General features: G+C 39.3%; 1 protein-coding gene across 4 annotated transcripts in view; it reads left to right on the top strand.

The window, feature by feature from the left end:
• Positions 1 to 20,331, top strand: part of LOC112151248 (E3 ubiquitin-protein ligase HECW1) — a 78,623-nt gene that overhangs the window by 31,244 nt on the left and 27,048 nt on the right. For 3 of the 4 annotated variants that reach the window (XM_024280046.2, XM_024280047.2, XM_036217372.1), the window contains 7 exons: positions 3,160 to 3,302; positions 3,392 to 3,492; positions 3,582 to 4,444; positions 4,520 to 5,093; positions 12,831 to 12,929; positions 16,176 to 16,329; positions 18,187 to 18,272. In XM_024280046.2, coding sequence (XP_024135814.1) covers positions 3,160 to 3,302; positions 3,392 to 3,492; positions 3,582 to 4,444; positions 4,520 to 5,093; positions 12,831 to 12,929; positions 16,176 to 16,329; positions 18,187 to 18,272 — 2,020 coding nt within the window. The remainder of the gene's footprint in view (positions 1 to 3,159; positions 3,303 to 3,391; positions 3,493 to 3,581; positions 4,445 to 4,519; positions 5,094 to 12,830; positions 12,930 to 16,175; positions 16,330 to 18,186; positions 18,273 to 20,331) is intronic. The other variant, XM_024280048.2, reaches the window with a different exon arrangement.

The raw sequence follows: 20,331 nt of genomic DNA, 5'->3' as shown, positions 1-20,331 counted from the left end.
AGCTACTAAGGTGTGTAACGTCAGATTGACCTGACGGACACTCTAAGTGAACGAAACTGTATCTAAACTATATCTTTGGTCCATTGTCTATGTCTACTGAACAAGTTCATTGAACATTTGTTTATGTCTATGTACTATTAAGCAATATCTTCTGCATGTCCTGTGAAACAACAGGAGCTAGCACTACTAACAACTGTTGCTAAGGACTTTTCTGATGACCAGATCCAACTACAATAGCAAATGTAAAGTTTTAAGCATAAAGCAAGCTGAAACATCACAAACCAAATACAAACAAAATGTGGACATGCAGAAAATGTTGCTCTGTAGACACTGAACTTTCATATCAAGGCGGGGGACGCAAATGGCTTGCCATTGTGAGACCCCTGTTCTTAATTCTAACAAAGAGACTTCATGCAAGGAGAGCAAACTTATCACATGAACACAAATGAGCTTCTTGTCTAGTTCACATGATTTCAGATGGTGAAACACAGAAAAATCTGTAGGACACACCTGTGTCTCACCTACTGCACCCTTACCTTCTCTTATGTATATAAGAGCTATTATTTGTATCTTGTGCATGAACATTTTCACTCTTTGGATTCACCAATCGGTATACGACCTTGATATTTCCTGTGGGCCACTTGCTTGCCCCGTATGGTTTCACATTTTCCCCCCATAGACAGCCGTAAGAGCAGTTGTGACTATGGTTAGAGCAAGTGAGACCAAACTCCTGTACATAATTCCAAATTACCTAGTTGACTCTCATGCTCTTTGAAAATGAAAAACAGCACAAAATCCCCTCAAATGAACCATTTTCCATACTGATGGAGGTAAAGGATCCTCCCTCGATCTGCATGAATTCATCTATAGGCGTTCTTATGGCTCGCCGAGCTGAATATTCACATAAATATAGATTCTAAAGGAGACCCAAAGGCAGGAAAAACTATCCTTTCATGGGAGAACAAACGTAACGTGATAGCACCTCTCCTGCTAAATCAAAGTCCTGGATGTCATTGAGATGATATCTTCTGTCAGCTGACCTTGGCTTTCCTCTCAGCAGTTGTTATCTCTACATTTTCATGTAGTTTCATACGGTCAATGCAAATGAATCTCCTCCAAAGCAGTTGAAAATGTCATAAATTGTGACTCTTTTGATTTGTAACACCAAATCTGTGACAGTTATAGATTTTTTGTGCCTGTCATGGCTGCTTCAGCAGAGTGCCACTGCAGAGTTGCAATATTAGAGATGTAATATGCAAGACCGTGACCTTGCTGTATTGATTTGTATTACCCTTTGACTTTACAGGAGGGCATTTCTAAATTGGTTGGACCGCTTGTCTGTTTCTGCACCAAATCAGCCATTTATTACTTTACCTCAATTCTCCTGCTTTAACCCATTTCTCATTTATTTTTCCTGTCTCCAAATTCCATCCTTACAAACTAAATTTTCTCGATCTGCTCCCTTTTGGGCCAACTTGTGAATTATTTACTTTTTCCTCTCTTCGCTTCCGCCTTTTCTTTTCATCCCCCTCTCCTTTTTTTCAGCACTGCCAGCATCACGTTGCGGTTTACCTCCATCCTAAACGACTAACTGCTCTTTTTTGCTTCTGCGCGTCGCTTTAATGTCACATTCATGCTCCACTTCCCTTCAAGGAAAGACAATGGTAAAGTCAGAGCAGGCGTAAAACGCTGCAAGTTGAGCAGAAAGCAAACGTACACTTTAAGAGATGCAGGAACAGTCTTTATGCTGCAATTACAGTGGAATTACATTAGGAAAAAATGGCAAAAGAGCCTGATAAGCTACTGTAAATGCAAACTATTAAATATATTGGAGAACGAAGATGGAGGTATTCCTTTTTCTCATATGCACCAGAATTGATAAAAACTGCATTTCTATAGAAGACAGCAGCAGCTAAAAGCTTCTTTTTCTGCATTATTCATGTCTTTACAGTCATTGTAAAAGCTCTAAGCTACAGTTAGAAAACTCTGCTCTATGACTGCTTTAATGATGCGTCTGCTCTTTTAAAAGCAAGATTTTAAACAAAGAGGTGAAAATTTGCATGAAGAATTTTAAGTCTTTATTTATTTATGTATTGTAGCATGAATCCTAGATGTTAAATGAAATATTTTGAAGAAATACTGACTTTTACTTGCTTCTGACTCCTTCGACTAATTTTTTTAAATCCACAGACAATTTACAGTGTTACTCTTGCATAATAAGCATGACGTGATGCAGTTCTGTTCATTAAAAGTTCAATTTTACTCCAGAACAGTAAAATATTTTTTCTTTACACAAAGAACTATTATTATAAATATTATATTATTAAATAATAGAAATAAATATTATTATAAATACTATAAATATTTTAATTAAAATATTTTGTGCCACAGCAGGAAGCCCCAATAAGGCTAATAAACAACAGACCAGAGCACAGTTTGAAAAGATGTTTTATTTTCTTAAAAAATAAAATAAAATCTAGAAAAATTGACTACATTGTACAATAATAGAAAAAAAAATATTTGAAGCGTTTTATAGTTCTGCAATCAAATCAGATTTTGAATCAATATTTTGAAATAATAAAACAAAAGCATCAAATGCTGCAAACACTGCAGCAGACCTTTAATCCTTCAATGGATTTTCACAAAAAAATGAATTATTTCATTTTTTTTTTATGTAATTAAATTATACATTTCCTTTTTTTGTCACAATGTCAGGATTGACTAGAATTAGTGATAAAATAGGACCACTTTGTTATGTCAATGTAAATGTTTTTGATTGATTATCAATGTATCAATCAAACTTTTGTATTTCCGTACAGGTATTTTTCAAGATACAATTTTAATTTAACCTCTTTTGTAGAAAATTATTCTATATCTACAATTTTAGGAACAGAATCAGAAATCGTTGCCTTCAGATGTTGACAGTTAATCCTCTTTGAGTTTTATTGTATTTTTTCGTCCTCAAGCCTTTCAGTTCTTTACGATCTTCTTCTAACAGCATTTTCTCATCTGCTCCTGATTCATAACAATTTGAATAAAGACGAACTCAGAAATGCAATGTTGAGTTGAATTTCCTTTAATTCATCAGAAAAACACCAGAAACACCACTTTTATCAGAGTGGGTTCGTTTGGGTGATGATTCCGTCTTTGTGTCCACAGAGGTTCAACTTCGTGTCTCTGCCCACCGACGTCCTGGAGATTGAAGTGAAGGACAAATTCGCCAAGAGTCGACCGATCATCAAGCGCTTCCTCGGAAAGCTGTCCGTCCCGGTCCAGAGGCTGCTGGAAAAACACGCCATCGGGTTAGAGAAAGAGCTTCAAACAGCTTTCCAGCTTTTTGCTTTTCTTCATTTTGCTTCTACTGTAATCTTCTCTTGTCTTCCGTCTGCAGGGATCGGGTTGTGAGTTACTCTCTGGGCCGCAGGGTGCCGACGGATCACGTCTGCGGCCAGCTGCTGTTCCGCTTTGAGCTGACCTCCTCCATTCACCCCGGTACGTCAGAATGAGAGCTACATTTGTCATCCCTCCTCTTCTCTGGCTGCTCTGTGTGTTTTGTGCTTCAAATATAACTTCGTCCTCAGATGACGAGGAAGTCTCTCTGGTCATTGAGACGGCGTGCGCTGAGGCGGCAAACGCAGCGGACGACGCCGGCGGAGCAGCAGATGACGACACGCTGAGCGTGGGCCCCGACATGCCCAATCTACCGTTGGACGCCCCCCCTGAAGCAGAGAACTCACCCCCCACACATGAGGAAGAAACCCATCCTGCTGAGAGGGAAGAGGAGGAAGGAGGAGCACAGGTGGAGCAAGGAGGTACGGAGGAGGAGGAGGACAGGAGGGAGGAACCTCCAGCTATTCAGCAGCAGGAGGAGAATGAGGAACAGCAGGAGGCCAACGGTATACAGGAGGAAGGAGGAGAAGCGAGGGCAGAGGAGGAGCAGAGACAGGAGGTCGCTCCTCAGTCGCCGGCGGTTGAGAGCAAAGATGGAGACGAAGAGGAGCTTGGAGCCTCCTCCGGTGGAGCAGCTGCAGTGGAGGCTCCTTCGGAGGAAAGCGCCACAGGAGCAGGCGAGGGGGCCCCGAAGGGAGAAACAGAGGGAGGAGAAAGGAGCTCCCCTCCCTGCTCCTGCCAGCCTCCGTCATCAAACCTGAATTCCAACGCCTCCTCCCGGCGTAAAAACCGGCCCTGCTCCCTGCCGGTGTCGGAGCTGGAGACGGTGATCGCGTCGGCCTGTGGCGAGCCGGAGACGCCGCGCTCCCACTACATCCGCATTCACCACCTCCTCCACAGCCTCCCGTCTGCCCAGCAGAGAGCTCCCAGCCAGGAGGGGGAGGACACCAGCAGCACTGTGGACGCCACGTCACCCACACTCAAAACCTCCAAGGAGGAGAACGGCCCCGAGGAAGAGGAGGAGGATGATGATACCACTCAGTCGCCGTCACAGGTGGGTCAAAGGTCATCTCAGTAGAGTTTGCAGATGTAACCTGGAGTGCAGCTGAACATCTCTCGATTGTTGCAGGTGCCCGAGTGTCCGGGGCCGTGCTGCCGGCGCTCCCTGCCCCGCAGCCTTTCCATCGAGCGCCTGTCGGAGCTGAACCAGCTCCTGGAGGGCGATGGAGGCAGGGGGCACCCCGTGATGAGGAGAATCTCCCCCTCCTGCCTGGACAGCGAGGAGGGGGATTCCAGCAACGGCGGGAGAAGGGTTTGTGGTGGCACACACAGACCTTTGGGGGAGAACGAGTGCGAGTTCTGCGACACCTCCTGCTACAGCACGTCCTGCTACAGCACCTCCTGTTACAGCACCTCCTGCTACAGCAACTCAGGCTTTGAGGGGAGGGGCCGATTCTGCAGCCACAACCGCCTGTCGTCAGTGGACAGCAACCGGCTCTCTGGGAGCACGGTGTTCTCCTCCCAGGACGAAGAAGACGAGGAGGAAAGCGCCTTTGAGTCGGTGCCGGACTTCGCCCACCCTGAGGGCCAGAATCTGGGCGGGCCAGAGGGAGGCAGGACGCCACCGAGCGGATGCAAGGAGAACAGGAGAGGGGAGCAGGGGGAGCCGGCTGTGGCTGGACCCAGCGACAGGAACGGCATAGGTGAGGAGAAACGAGAAAGGATGAACATCATTACTCACTTATATTCAATCATATTGACCATTCCAACAAAATAAAACAAACAAAAACTAAATCAGAATTTAGATTTTTGGGTGAAATTAAAAAGTTCATTCTGTCCAGAATCCCACAGCTAAAGAGTTTAGCTTCTAAATTTAGACAGATTTTCTTGTCCTCCAACACAGCTTTTTTATGAAACTGTTTCTGACACTATATAGCTGCACAATGAGTGAAAAAATCTCTAACTTGACAAACAGAAAAGCTAGAGAGCAAAAAGTCACCTATTTTCACATAATTATTTTCACAGGATTTCAAATTTTAACGGCAAACTGATTTCAACCCTGTAGGTCTTAATGTCAGCCTACGGTGGCCCTGAAGTCCAAATTGCTCCAACAAATCACTCAACGCAGAAACTTATTTAAAGATCGCAACGACAGTTTAAAAAGCAAAGCAAATTTTACAAAAAATTACATTTTAGAATTCAAAGCAAAATTTTAGAAACTAAAGCACAATTCCAAAAAACGAAACAAATAACAATGCAACATTTCAGAAAACAAAAGTAATTTCCAGAAATAAAAAAAAATGTTAAAAATGAAACTCAACGGATAACATAGGTACTATGAGACATCACCGATTGGATGATAATATCCAATATTACTTTATGCCAATTAACGTTTAGTTGATTCGATGGACAAAAGTCATTATCCAAACAGTCATGTTTCATTTTAACATTTAATTTTAATGTTTCTAAATGACTTTTGTGTTAAGAAGTGTTTTATCTCATTTTTTTACTAAAACCAGGACATCTCTGATTAATAATGATGTTTGTCCATCATTTCAACTGAATGTTTTTAGCATGAAGTAATACTGGACTTTATCATCCACTCATCAAACATTTAAGATATGTAGAAAACCAAAATAATTACAAAAACATTAAAATGATTTGCCTAATACTAAAACACAACACATTTTGACCCCTGATCACACCAGGCATATAAGGACTGTCACAACCTGATACTAGCGCCACCTATAGTTGAAAGGGATTAAATCCAAAGTGCAAATCTGGTGAATCTTGCTCTAGGCTTTTTCTTTCTCAGCACTATTCCGATATATGAAATACTTGATGTCTTAGAATTAAAGCTGTGCACAAACCAAATGATCAATAATGATCAATTCTCATCAGTTGTCACTTCTGTGAATGAAAAGGGATGCCGTCAATACCTGACCACCTAATCCGAGTCCATCATTGGTCAAAGTTCATCCTGTGTGTTCAATGGATGGGCATTTCTCATGTGGAGTCTTAAAAATGTATAATACAACAAATTATTACGAGTTTTAAATGTGGAGGCCCAAAACGCATATATGTGTGTTTACATAAACCTGGGGTGTTAAACTCAATCGCAAAATCCAAAACACACATTAGGTCGTGTAAAAAGGATAAATACTTATTGAACACACTAAAACTAGTTTTTTTAAACTTTAAAAACGTAATTTTTAACATTACCATGAATAAAAACAGACAAGAATATTATTCCAGAATAAATTAACTTAAACCTTAAATAACTTTCAATTTTTTACTCTCCATAGAAATATATTTAGTCAAAATTATACAAGTTAGAAATAAGCGCAAGATAAAATTAATAGCAAAATAATAAAATGACCTGGAGGGCCAGATTGAATTTCCTGGAGGGCCGAATCCGTCCCTGGGCCTTGACTTTGACACGTGACCTTGACCTTTTATTGAAAAAAAGTTGCTAAAACGCACATTCCCAGAGGCATTGTGAACATAACGTAAAGCTAAAGAGGTAAAGAAAAAATAAGTATTCAACGAAAGGCCAACATTGTTAGAAAAAAAAATCACAAGAATCAAATAAATAGTAAATGTTAAATATGATGATGCTATTATTTAAAAAATAATGGCCAAAAAAGCTAAATTTTAGTGGGAAAAAAGTATCTAATCCTTAACAAAGTATACCAAAAAATACCTAAAATAATTTAAAAAAGCCAAAACAATAATTGGCTTTCGATCATACTCCAGGAAAACACAATTTTAGAAGGGTTTAAAGGTTTCTCCATTCATTTTTAATTGTGCACTGATATCATTTACACCAATTTTTTGATGGAAACAAAACATTTTTGAAAAAGCTGAACGTAGGCCAAAGATTTTCTGTGCTGAAGAACCAGAAGATGTTCACATTGAAGTAATCTCAGTGCTTAAACAGAACACATATAAACCACATCGTAGGTTGAATAGAAGCTGCTTAATGGTCTGCAGTAAACTGAGACTGGCTGCCACGCATCACTGGATGATGCATCTCCGACTGTACGGCAGTAGATTTTTCTGGAAGGCTGTCTCCCTCTGTGGAATAAGAAAGCAGGACACATTGACTTCTTTGTTTCCCTCTGTTGGCAATGACCCTCCAAGACTTCTTTATTTACCAACATTGATCATTTTTTCCTTTCTTTAACCCTCATCAAGAAACCAAGGGCACTCCCTGTTTTGGTTGCACATAAACACAAATGCACACACTCCTACACACAGTCCCACACAAAGGAAATTACATTAACCTTCTGCGAAATGCAATAAAAATGTCCGACTGTCAGACTCCTGGACAGCTGTGGGCGTTTATGTTGTTTCTTTTGGCTTGTCTCATTGTTTAAAACACACACAAACAAAAATACTATTTCCAATTTTAAGGTTATATCTAATTGTGGTTAGCCAAAACATAAATCCAGAGTCCTAACAATTTTATTTTTCTGGAAGAAAAATGTTGACTATTCCATCTTGTCCAGCGTGGTGTAACCTTGTTTAAAGACCAGCAGGTGGAGGAACAGAGAGGTGAGTGCTTCATCTAGCTCAGAGGTCACCAACCTTTGACAGTAAAAGAGACATTTTTGCCCGTCTTCTAATGATCAAAACCTAGAAGGAGCTGCATGGATTTACTTTAGCCTTTAAGAAATTTGGATTTGCATTCATTACCTTCTTCTTCTTTTTTAATAAATATGAATTATGTAAATTAGATATATAGTCAATCCACACGCGATCAGGGGTGTCGACTTGGTGAGCACAAATTTGGACAGGGGTCGAGGCAGTGGACACAAATTTGACGCTCGAATTCCTCTCATTGTGACCACATTCCCAGCATTCTGCAAATGCATGTCAACACTGAACCCAGCTATAAAACACAATTGTGACAGAATCTGTGGAGACGTATTTATTTCTGCTTCCGTGCATTGATCTTGTGTTAGAAATGTGAAGCTGTTTTGTTCATGTTGTTTTCTGCGTCTAGTTCAGTTATCGCAGTTAATGAAATATTTGTTTAGTTAAAAAAACAAAGAATTGTTTTAAAAAAGCAAGAAGTAAAAAGTAAAATTTCCTTGAAATAATCTAGTGAAAATAATTAAGAGTGAAGAGACTTATGGGGAAGCAAAACCAATAGGTAATCCCTCAAAGTAGAAGTTCTGCCAATCTTTACTATCTCCTCCTCCTATAAATACCACTTACCTTTTCTTTACCCAGAGGCTTAGCTGTGTTTCTGTCACAGTTGCTTTGCTCAGTCATTCATCAGCTATTTATGTAAGAGCTAAAAACTAACTGTACTGAACTCTAAGGAAGGGCCTCTGAGATCTAAGAAAGTCTTACTGTAATGAGGCTAGATGGAACATTCTAGATCAGTGTTGACCAGCCCTGGTCTTCAAGAGCCACAACCCTGTCTGTTTTACAGCCCTCACTGCCCATGTTGCTGTTTAATAGCTGACTCGAGTGATTCCACATCCTGATTGACTGAACTCACCTGATTTAGGAGGTCAGCATCAAGTAGTCCAGTGAGAGCTGGAAACAGGCAGGCTGGTGGCTCATGAGGATCAGGGTTGAACAGTTGGCTGACATACAGAAATCAACTGTCATTAGACCGACTATCCCTGTCTTCTCTATCTTATCAGCTTTCGTTTTGATCATGTATGATGTTGTGTTCCTGCATGATAACATGTTTCCTCTCAATTTAAAGCAGCAGAAATATAACGGGGACTGCGCCGGCTTGAGGCTATTTTTAGTCGTAATGAGGAAAAACGATGATCGATGCTTCGGTCTCCTGCAGCCAGGCTTCTCCTCCTACTAAAGCCATTTAGCACTGATCATAAGGTTTCTTCTCTGTGGGCGATTCCTCCCCACTAATGTAAATGCACTCTATAGATTATGTGTTCACAACAGTCATTCCATCTGAGTTCACCATCTTGCCACAAAGCAAGCTGTTCATTTCCATTTTACATTGACACGCTATTTCCTTCACCCACATGTCAGAGCGATAAGAAAAAAACAAGACATTTCAAATGAATGTATAATTCTGTGAAATATACATAATAATATCATAGGATTCAAAGAAAGTTTATTACTCTCTTGGTATTAACTCGACAAATACCTTGTCTTTAAGTGTCCTATTTGTAGTCTAATATTGGAAACATTATAAACAACTGAATACAGATTTTGATGAAGACATCAGTCGGCAGTTAGCTTCATTACCATCATTGTGTTCTTTGGGCAAATTAGTGTAATCTGTTACCAGAAGGATGGTGCTCATTATCCAACAGCTCACAAGATGCTCCCTCCGATTCTGAGGCTCCCATTAATTATATCAAACTGATCTGATCTGTCAGGATTTTGTGTTTTTCTGTGCTCTGCTGCATCAGGAGGACAAATTTGGTTTGCGTAAGTCATAACATGGCAATGGGATCGTTGACGTGTCTTCAAAGTCTGATTAAAGCACTAAAACGTGAGTCGCCTTCTGTTGTTTCGATTGGTATCATATTTGAATTCTACCATTCAATTGAAATGTGTAGGAATTACTGAAAGACATTTAAATTTCCATTTAGTGTGACTCAAAAGGCAAACTAAAAATTACCACCAAAACACCAAAAGTCATAAAGTTCCAACAAGGTTATTGACAAAACAAGCAAAAACTAATATAGGATAGAAAATAAAGGATACACGGAAAAGCTGTACATGTCCTTGAAAAACTTTTCCCGTGTCACCTCCTGACTACACACAATGTTTACTCTGTTTACATTTTCCAACTGTTTTTGTCAATTGTGCTTCATCAGATTCACACTTTCAAACCCATCCCCCACCACAGTCATATAACAAATTCTGCATTCAAACTGAATTCAATTCACACATCAAGGTGTGCAGTTTTGATGTCAAACACTCAGGTCCTAGGCACATTTTAGTGGAAAGCATGGTGGTAATTATTGGGTAGTACAACAGGACAACAGCACAGTGCTCTGACGATACAATACATTAATATTTTTTTTAATCCCAAGGGAAACTGATGGTGGTGGCCAACAAGACATATCGCCCAAAGGTGGGCAGCAGCCACACAAATCTGGCAATGAGGGGACGAATGGTCTCCTAGGGGATCTCCCACAATTTTTGGACTAAAGCATCTACCAACTCCTGGACAGTGTGTGGTGCAATCTGGCGTTGGTGGATTGACTGAGACGTGATGTCTCAGATGTGCTCAACTGGATTCAGGTCTGGGGAAAGTCCTTAACATCAATACCATCATCTAGTATAGGGTTAGGCAACCCTGGTCCTCGAGTGACACCTTCCTGCATGTTTTCCAACATAACCTGCCCTGGCATGTTCTTATTGGCTGGACACACCTGAACCATGTAATCAGTCGTGAGTAGGAACCCGTGACAATTACCTGGTTCAGGAAGGTGTAACTCGAGGACCAGGGTTGCCTACCCTTGATCTAGTAGAAACTGTTGACACACTCCAGACATATGAAGTCTAGCATTGTATTGCATTAGGAGGAACCCAAGGCCATTCGCACAAGCATCCGCTCTCACAGGGGGTCTGAGAATCCCATTTCGGTACTTAATGGCACCTACCTCTGGTCACCATGTGGAAAAATGTGCAGCCCTCCAAAGAAATACCATCCCAAACTGGTCATGTTGGACGATGTTCCAGGCAGTTGGACATTCTCAGTGACGTCTTCAGACTCTGTCCCATGTACTCAGTGTGAAGCTGCTTACATCTGTGAAGAGCACAGGGTCCCAGTGGCAAATTAACCAGTCTTGGTGTTCTCTAGCAAATGCCAAACATCTAGAACAGTTTTAGACTGGAACCACAGCTCCCACTTATGGGTGTTGGGCCATCATATCACCCTCATGAAGTCTGTTTCTAACAGTTTGAGTAGACACATGCGCATTTGTTGCGTGCTGGGACTCATGTTGCAGGGCTCTGTCTGTGCTCCTCTTGTTTCTCCCTGTACATGGAGGAAGTAGTGGTCCTGATGCAGAAATATTGTCCTCCTATGGCATTCTCCACATCTCCTGATGTACTGGCCTGTCCTTTGGTAGTGCCTCCATGCTCTGGACACTACCCTGACAGACAGCAAAACTTCTTCCGACACTCACATTGATGTGCTGTACTGTAAGATTTCCACTATCTGTGCCACTTGTGTGGGTTGTAGACGCTGTCTCATGGTACTGCTGGAGTGACAACACTGTCAGCATTCAAAAGTCAAGAAAACAACAGCCAGGAAACACAAGGATGGAGAAGTTGTCTGTGGTCACCACTTGCAGAACCACTCCTTTATTGGAGGTGTCTTCCTGATCGCACATAGGTTGGCAAGTCTTTGATTGGAACGTTAGTTTCCCGTTTGCTTGGTCTGGGTACCCATGAGTTGAAGTGTCCTAAAGCAAGACACTGAAACCCACTTTAATCCTGGTGGGTAACATATAACAGTCCCTGTTCCCACCAAAAGGATTTTTTTGGCATAATTTCCTCCAACAAGATTTATATGATATCTCTCAAGACTTACTCAAAAGTTACATGATATTTGGATCAGGGTGGTCAACCTCTGATCACAAGGTCCCAGGTTTGATTCCGACCTTGCCCACCCATGTGTCGAACTGTCCTTGGGCAAGATTCTGAACCCCAAATTGCCTCTGGTGGATGGTTGACCCCAGTGTTTGGCATCAGAGCTACCATCAGTGTGTGAATGTGTGAATGGGTCTGTGAATGTAAAGTACCATCATGTTACATAAGTAAATGCTGAATTCTTCAACAAATGATTGAAGAAACAGGTTTTGTGGCAAATCACAATCAGCCATTGCTTCAAAAGACTACTTAGTATTGTTCTTTCAAATTACCACAATTTTTCATAAAAAATAATAAACTTGTCCCTGCATACCGTGGAGGAATACCTATTAATATGCTGGTGGATGCCATGTACATTTATTTCAAAAAGCCAAAGTAAGATTAAGACATTGGGAGATCTGTGGTATGATTAGTCATTTAACCTCCTAACTATCAGAGAAACACATTTTTGTTCATTTTTTTGGTAATCTATCAAAAACTACAATTCTCAGATTCCCACCCTGTCATGTTTGGTATGATTAAAAAGTCCCAAATGACTTCTGTGGCTACCAATAGGAGTCAAGTCACTTGTATGAAGTTGGTGGGAGATATTCTTTTTTATAAATGTCTTCTACAGAGGACAAATGTGCCTTGTTGGTAGTCAGGAGGGTTTTTCACACAAATTTGGCCACAGTAATTTAAAGAACATTCTAATTTGTTCTTGTTGAGGATTGTTACAAGTTATAACATGTAGAGATTCGACATCCTGTACTTTCTTGATACATTTGTAATTGGACAGTTGCCGTAGGACATCCCCCTTACTGAAATTGATCCCATGGTGTCTCTCTGATGTCCTGTAGGCTCAGACTCCTCCCCTCCTGTTGACCATCTTCCTGTTCTGCGACCCAGCCATGACCTTAACCATTTTCCTGCTGCCACAGACCAAGCCTTACCTCCAAGTAAGCTCGCACAGCTCCCAGTCTTACTATGGAGTCTCATTATCACCCTATGGTGTGCTAACATGGTCATTTGTACATATCACCCTCAATATCTGCTTTTTAACATGGGTATTTTGTGTTATCTTCCATTAACATCCACCATTTGGACACTTCATTTACACTTAAATGTTTCAAAGCCAGCTTGAAGAAGCGATCTTTGGCTCTGTTTTGATCAGTAACCATACCAGAAGATAGTACTCCAAAAACATGACTGGAATTGTTTTAGAATAATAAAAAAATCTCTTTCAAAATCACCCTTCTTAAAGTCTTTTAATCTATTGTAAAAAACTCCCAGTGATCTTTTAACAATAATTGTTTCTTTTTTGCAAAATAAAAAAAACTATCTTCTTTTAGGACATATTTTCTGGAGAGTGGAAATAGTTCATTAGAGATTTGCCTCTGAGTTGTGGATTTCAATGTTGGCACGGAGTAAGTCTGATCCCATTTCCCATCATCCACTTGTTTACATGCTCTCCCGCTAACCCCCATCCTGACATTACTGGTGCAACAAAAATGGCAAATAATAGCTATACAGCTGTCCAGTTTTGAGCCAGATGCTACCTCAGACAATGAAAATGAATGAGTAGATGGATCTATTCGTCTACAAGTGGATGTATCAGAATGGAGCTGAGATGAAGCCCGTGACCTGCCAAATTGTAGCGTCTATACAGAGACTGTACTGGAGTGAATGTATTTAGCATACAAGTAGTTTTTGTTCGATTCGTCTTTTTAAAGGACACACTCAGTCGCTCTTTGTGAATGTCACATTCATGTTCCCATGCATTGAAATGTCAGCAGTCATCTCCTTCACAAATGACTTTAGTCTCATTCATATGTGGCAGTAATTATTCCCACAGCTGATCAGCGAATGTCAGCTGCATACAGAGATTAAAACATCGCTGTATTCTTTACATCCTATCATTAAATCATCAAAAACCTGAAACATGCTTTCATAAAACGTGTGTTTGTGTGTGTGAGGAGCAGTCATGACAAAGAGCACACAGTGAAGTTTTCCTCCTCCTCATCCTGTTGCAGTTAGTCACTTCTGAGTAAAGCTGCTTTCATGCAGTCAAACTGTGACGACTCAGAATTCAAATTAGACCGTACTCGTGGCTCAGTGGAACTCAGCGGTCTCCTCGCCTTTCAAACTGTGTTCCATTATCAGACTGCAGATCAGGATTCCCACAGAAATGGCTGTTAAAACGGAAACAAGCTTCTCTTTTATTAGATAAGTCCTTCAATGAGTGTTTAGCTGACATCTTTAACTGATGTTAATTCCCATCCAGTCCCAACCAGTTATGTCAGCGGCATGCATGGAGATTAGGAAGCAGAAGTGACTTCTTACAGAATCACAAATATAGAAATTGCAGAAAAGTTGGAACATGTCTTGTGTGTCATGTCTATGATTACAGAGATGCAGGTGGTTATTAGGCAGAACATTTGGTTTTATTTTCTTGGTTAGAACTTGTTTCAGGTGATATTGTCTGCAAACCCTCACAGTCATTTCCAAAAACTGAAGAAAAACCATTAACTGTAAAGGAGAACTAGACTGAGTGACGCTTTCCACCCCATGTTTCAAACAGGAAGACCCTGTTGACTCCAAGAATCCAAAATTATAGACTTTTCTTTAGACATAAACAGGTTTTACTCAGTCAACGAATTTGTCAGAATAATCATTCTTGCACCTTTTTTTTTTTTTAACACATTCTTGATAATCCAAATTTTAACTGTACATAATGTTTTTCCTACTGACCAATCAGATGCTTCAATAAAACAGAGAGGGACCTGGTTGCACCCAAGATGGTTCCCAAACACAACATTAAACTCATCATTAGCCAAAAGCGTAAATGTCGCAACTGTAGCCGGAAGCTAAAGTTGTGTATCCCTGCTAGAAGATTCCTAACCTTTATCCAAACCGTAACCCTTACCCTAACTCAAACTGTAACCCATTTCTGGTATTTTTCAAGGGAAAGAGCGTGAACTTTGTTCGAGCTTCGGCAGAAGACTTCCGGCTAATGATGTTCTGGAGCCATCTTAGGGCCGTGTTATTGTCTGTGACCAGGTCCTCTTGATAAAAGGAGGTGTAAGCCACTGGCCCCCTCTTGAAACAGTTGATTGACAGATTCTCCTGAGCTCGCTTTCAGTGGTAGGGATGTGGACTTCCAACAAGCTCACTAACTCCTGATTGACGAGAGCGGTAGCCATTAAAAAGGGCGACTCAGATCGGCTCAGACCAATCACTGCAAACTGATGTCGTCTGGCTCCAACATGGCGGCATTTGTATCATGAAAAAATAGTGAGTGAATTGCCATAATTTCGTTGGAGCAGGTAGTAAGCCATTTTCAGGGTGATGTCACACTTGCCTGGTCCAGTTTTCCTGTACTGTCAATGAGAAAAACCCAGAAGTTTCAGATGTTTCTGTTTCTTTTTGACTCTCATAAATCCAATTTTAAACCAAAAAGTAAACCCATGCACAGACTGATGTGTCTTGCTTTATTTTCTATTCATGAAAGTCTCTGCATACATCTGCACGAGTGTGTACACATTTGTAGATGTGTGTGTATGGTGGAGGCAGGGTTGGTTTTAGGTGCTTTGAATTTTCCTCTGAACTATGTCTTTTTGCTTTGTCCCAAACCTGTTTCGTATTCTATTGGTCACATCAGAGATTATTAATCCAATCTAGTAAAGTTTTTTTTTTTTTTTTTTTTTTTAACTTTACCCAAAAAAGCTGCTTCTTGAAATTCATCCTCTTTCAGGCAGTTGTGTCTGCTGCAGTGGATTCTGTCTTGCACACCTAAAAGTAAATTAATACCAGGGGAATTAAGAGGTTTGGTTTCATACTTGTCCATTCTCATAAATGACAGTCTTGACTTTGGTTTGTGCAACATCATGTGCACTTTTACAGATGTAAGCAGCACCTCCAAGAAAAGGATTGGTATTATAATATTAAACACGCCATAAAAGTAACACAAAAGCAAACCAGACCAAAATAAGCATCACATTTATTCAAACTAATCTACTGAATCCTTCAAAATGACTGACTTGTGTTGTGAAAATGTATGAAATGTGTTCAAATAGTGTCTTCACACAACATTAGCTGTAGCTGGGTTGATCCCAGCGACAGGGATTTCTGATTTCATACAACTACAATGAAACATGTGACTTCTTTGTTAGCATCTTAAATTCTCTCCTGCTTTGTTAATCCAGACTGGGAAGCTCGCATCGACAGCCATGGCAGAGTTTTCTATGTGGACCACGTCAACCGGACCACGACCTGGCAGAGACCGAGTCACAGCACCAAATGCAACCACGGCATCCCTCGCTCCAGCTCCACGCAGCAGATGGAGCAGCTCAACCGCAGGTCAGACTGGAAATCTGCCTCATCACTTTTTTAACTCCCAAATTTATACAACTCCTAAAGAGACATTGAAGTAAAAGAAAAGGTTTTCTGGTTACTAACTGGTGCGGATCAGTTAGCAAACAGATTTTTTTTTTACTTGAAGTTTAAAAAAAAAAAAATCTAAAAAAACTCAGTTTTTTTAGATTTTTTTTCAGTTAATATCTGGTGCGGACCAGTTAGTAGATAGAGGACTTTTCAATCTTTTAAAAAATAACATTTTTTTAATACTTTATTTTCTTTACTTTGATGTCCCTTAAGGGACTCTGTACAAATAAGACTATCTGTTTAAATTTTTTTTTTAAAAAAGATGACGCCTTATATTTTCAATATAATCAAAGCTGAATACACTTTTTTTACTCAATCATTTTGAGTTTGTTCCACTGTTCTACTAAAAGATGGCCACTTACTTATGCGTTACCTTATTACTACTCTCAGACAACAAAATATTTATCTCAAGTCTTATTCTTGTTCCTAAATTGTGAAGAACAAATAAAACTACACATTTGCTGTAAAAACTTTATGAATTTACTCTGGTATGGTGTCAAATTAGGATCATCTTAAAGGGTAACCAAACCCTAAATTATTTTTTTTTTTTGCTGTTGATTTCTATAAATGGAGTTTTAAAAGTGCTGCCTGTTGGTCAAAGCCACATTTTTGACAAATTTAAATAAAACTGTTTAATTCTTAAAATTATGGTCAAAAACTGACTGTCCGCTGCCCCCTACAGCTTGAAATTGTGTATCACAGTTGAATTTTGTGATTGGTCAAACCATGTAAGTTTCAAAAGTCTGACTCATGATCTGCAGCTCCAGTAATGATAAAAGTCCAGCCCCCAAGCCCCACCCCTCTGACTGGATTTTCAAATCACGGCAGTGGGCGGAGTCAGCCTCCAACTTCCCTGTTTGGTTACCCTTTAACATGAATGAAAAACCAGATTATAGATTAAAAAAAAGAAAATGATTTTAACCTAAAACTTTACACTTAAAAGAAATGCTCAAAATTAGAAAAATAAAATGGTAAATTTGGAAACAAAGAAATAAAACTAAAAATATTGAAAATTTACACAGGCGGTGTCAACAACAGGTGCTGTTTTACAGTGGAAGTGACGTCACCATAACTTCTGTTGTACAATGTCAATAATGTCCCGGTAATTAATATGCGCTTTTATTTAAGTTTTTAATTGTATTATTTTTTATGTTTCTTTCAAGTTCTAAATATATTTTATTTTGAAAAAAAATCAATATTTCATTTAACTTGACAATTTAAAGATTAAAACAATTTTCAAATTGCCTTGTTTCTTTTGTTTTATTTACCATATCAGTTCATCAAATTTACAATCAATTTTTAATTGGCTTGATTTGACCTTATTTTCTTCGTTCCTGTAAAAAAGGAAAACTCAAAAACAACCCATAAAAGAGAATAGGAAAACTATGCTTGCACATGCTTTAAAAATTAAGTTTTTGTCAAATGAAATGTTAAGTGTGTATTTGAAAATCATAGTTTTTATTGGCATCGTGAACTTTGTAATTTAAAAAGATTTCTTTAATGCATTTTTTTAATTCAACTAGAATAAGTTAAATGTCAAAGAAGCAAACACAAATTTATATTCATGGTGGATTTTTTTCTTTTTTTGGTTCCCATTGTTTTTACTCAAAAAATCAAACAAATGGATTATTGCGTTTGGGTGAGACATCCTAAAGTGAAGTTAGGCTGACATCTGGTGTCCAGATCAGGAAGCAACAGCCTCACATTTGTCAAAAGGCATGGAGATGTTCAGCCAGCTACACAGAAACGTTCATGCTGTGCTTCCTGCTGCAGGTACCAGAACATCCAGAGGACCATGGCCACAGAGGAGGACGGTGGGAGTCGGAGTTCAGACGGAGACTCTGACTCCCCACAGACAGGTACAGCACTGAACCTCCCCAGTTTCTACTCTGCTTTTCATTAGTTTGGTTCCACTACATTTCAAACGTGAAGGCTTATTACGTTTCTTTTTATTTCATTCTCCTGACACCTGCGGTTCTGCCGGCTGATGCAACGTTTTGCAAATCAGAATAGTTTGACTTGAACTTCGCCTCAGCAGCAGAGAAGCTGCAGCTCATCAGCTGCTTATCCACTTCCTTTTGTTTGTCAGTGCGACACCTTAAATCTTTTGTAAGCCGTTTGTCATCCTTGCTTAATCACAGGATTAGTAGAGTTGTTGTGGTTATATAAATGCTTATGGCTCCAATATTATGCATTTTTGGACTTAAACAGGTGTTTTTTAGTATTTCTTATTGACAGGAATTAGCTTGGATTTCTGCATTACAGCCAAACATTTAAAAGGTTTGAAAACATTCAAATTAATGTCATTGTGGCATTAAATAATGTCCTGTAGGATTAAAAATGCTGGTTCCTTAGGTAAGAGGGACTTTTAAATAATAATAAATATATAATAAATGGATCTCAGCATAAATGGCTGCTAGTGCTGAAATCTGATTTAGGGAACTGCATCAACACTGATGTGATCGATGGTGAAAATTGGAGGAGTTGAAATTTTAATATATCAAACTAAAAGAGAACACGATCTTTGAAGAATCAGTTCGTCTTGAATAATTTTGTTGCCGTCCACTTTTTCAAGACGTCTGATGGTGAGCAGAGCACAGTAAAATGTAAATGATGCTAGGAGGCTATTCCCGCGCCGATGCTAACACAGCAAACCTTCCATCCCTCAAGGAAAGTCCATGAAAATGAACATATGAGATTACAAAAAAGAAGAAATAACCCAAGCTGTGGAACAGGGCTGTAACAAGTATCTGAGCATTCTCACAATCTGCTCCCGAAAATTTGAGTACAAATGTGCCGTGCTACCGTCACCGGAAGTAAATGAATCTTCAAAATCTTCAAAATAAAGTGTCAATAAAGCTTCCTGTTTTCAAAGTAAGATTAGTGAGTTCTGTTTTTCTGTTCAACAAATGACAGAAGTGGAACTCACTGACATAACCTCTGAGAAAAAAGAATTAGCTTTAACATCAGCGCTTTAGCTCCAGTGTTTATATTGTTTTGGTAACTCTTCAACAGTTGACGTAATTCCAGTGGAATTTTCTGCAAAAATGTGTTTTTCTATACAAACTTAAAACTTTTGTGTACTTTAAAAAAATGTTTGTTTAAAAAAAAGCTTGTGACTTTTCAATTATCTATAATTCAAAGTAGTCAGAAAAGTAAGCAATGATAGTTTTTAGAGAATAACTGAAAATATACTTTATTGTCATATTTCGTGATATAAAATAATTTATATCGTGATTTACAATTTTTTTCATATTGCCCAGCACTAGGTTATAGAGTCAGACCGATTTCAAAAACGCTCATTTTCATTAACAATAAGTAAATTGACTCAAATGCCATTACAAACCACAAAGAAAAACGGTTAACCACACTTTGCCTCCAAGGACAAACGGAAATTAGAAAAATAGGTAAACAATAAAAAACTAACAAAATAAATAGATCTTGATGGTGAACACATCCTGGACGAGCCCCCAATTTTTCTTATGCTCCTCGTTTCTGTAGATCTAAAAAGGGGCAAAACAGATGTTGTGTTTTTGTGTTTTAATGAGCCACAACAGCAGAGTCTGGGATTAGATCTAAATCATGGACAAAGCAAAAGCAATCAGAATCAGATAAACAACCAACACATCACAGGCGGTTCTAATCAATGGTGGAACTAAGCTAAGACAAAGCCAAAAAAAAAGAAAAGAAATCTCAATGTGACATTGAAATGACATTTTTTGAGGATTCCTCATCCATGTCAGTGGAGGCCAGACTGACTTTTCATGGTAAGGAAGCAAATCCAAAAAACAAAAAAATGTGTACAGCAAACAAAAAGGCATCAACATTAACTTAAAGGCATTTGTCTGTGTTAAAAATATTTCTTTCACCTGCATTGAACAGTTTTGAGGTAAAAATAACATTTAAAAGTAAAAACTA

The sequence above is a fragment of the Oryzias melastigma genome, linkage group LG20 (genome assembly GCF_002922805.2).
Source record: "Oryzias melastigma strain HK-1 linkage group LG20, ASM292280v2, whole genome shotgun sequence".
Taxonomy (NCBI): Eukaryota; Metazoa; Chordata; class Actinopteri; order Beloniformes; family Adrianichthyidae; genus Oryzias; species Oryzias melastigma.
The sequence above is the reverse complement of the archived record's forward strand: the minus strand, read 5'-3'. Positions and strand labels throughout refer to the sequence as shown.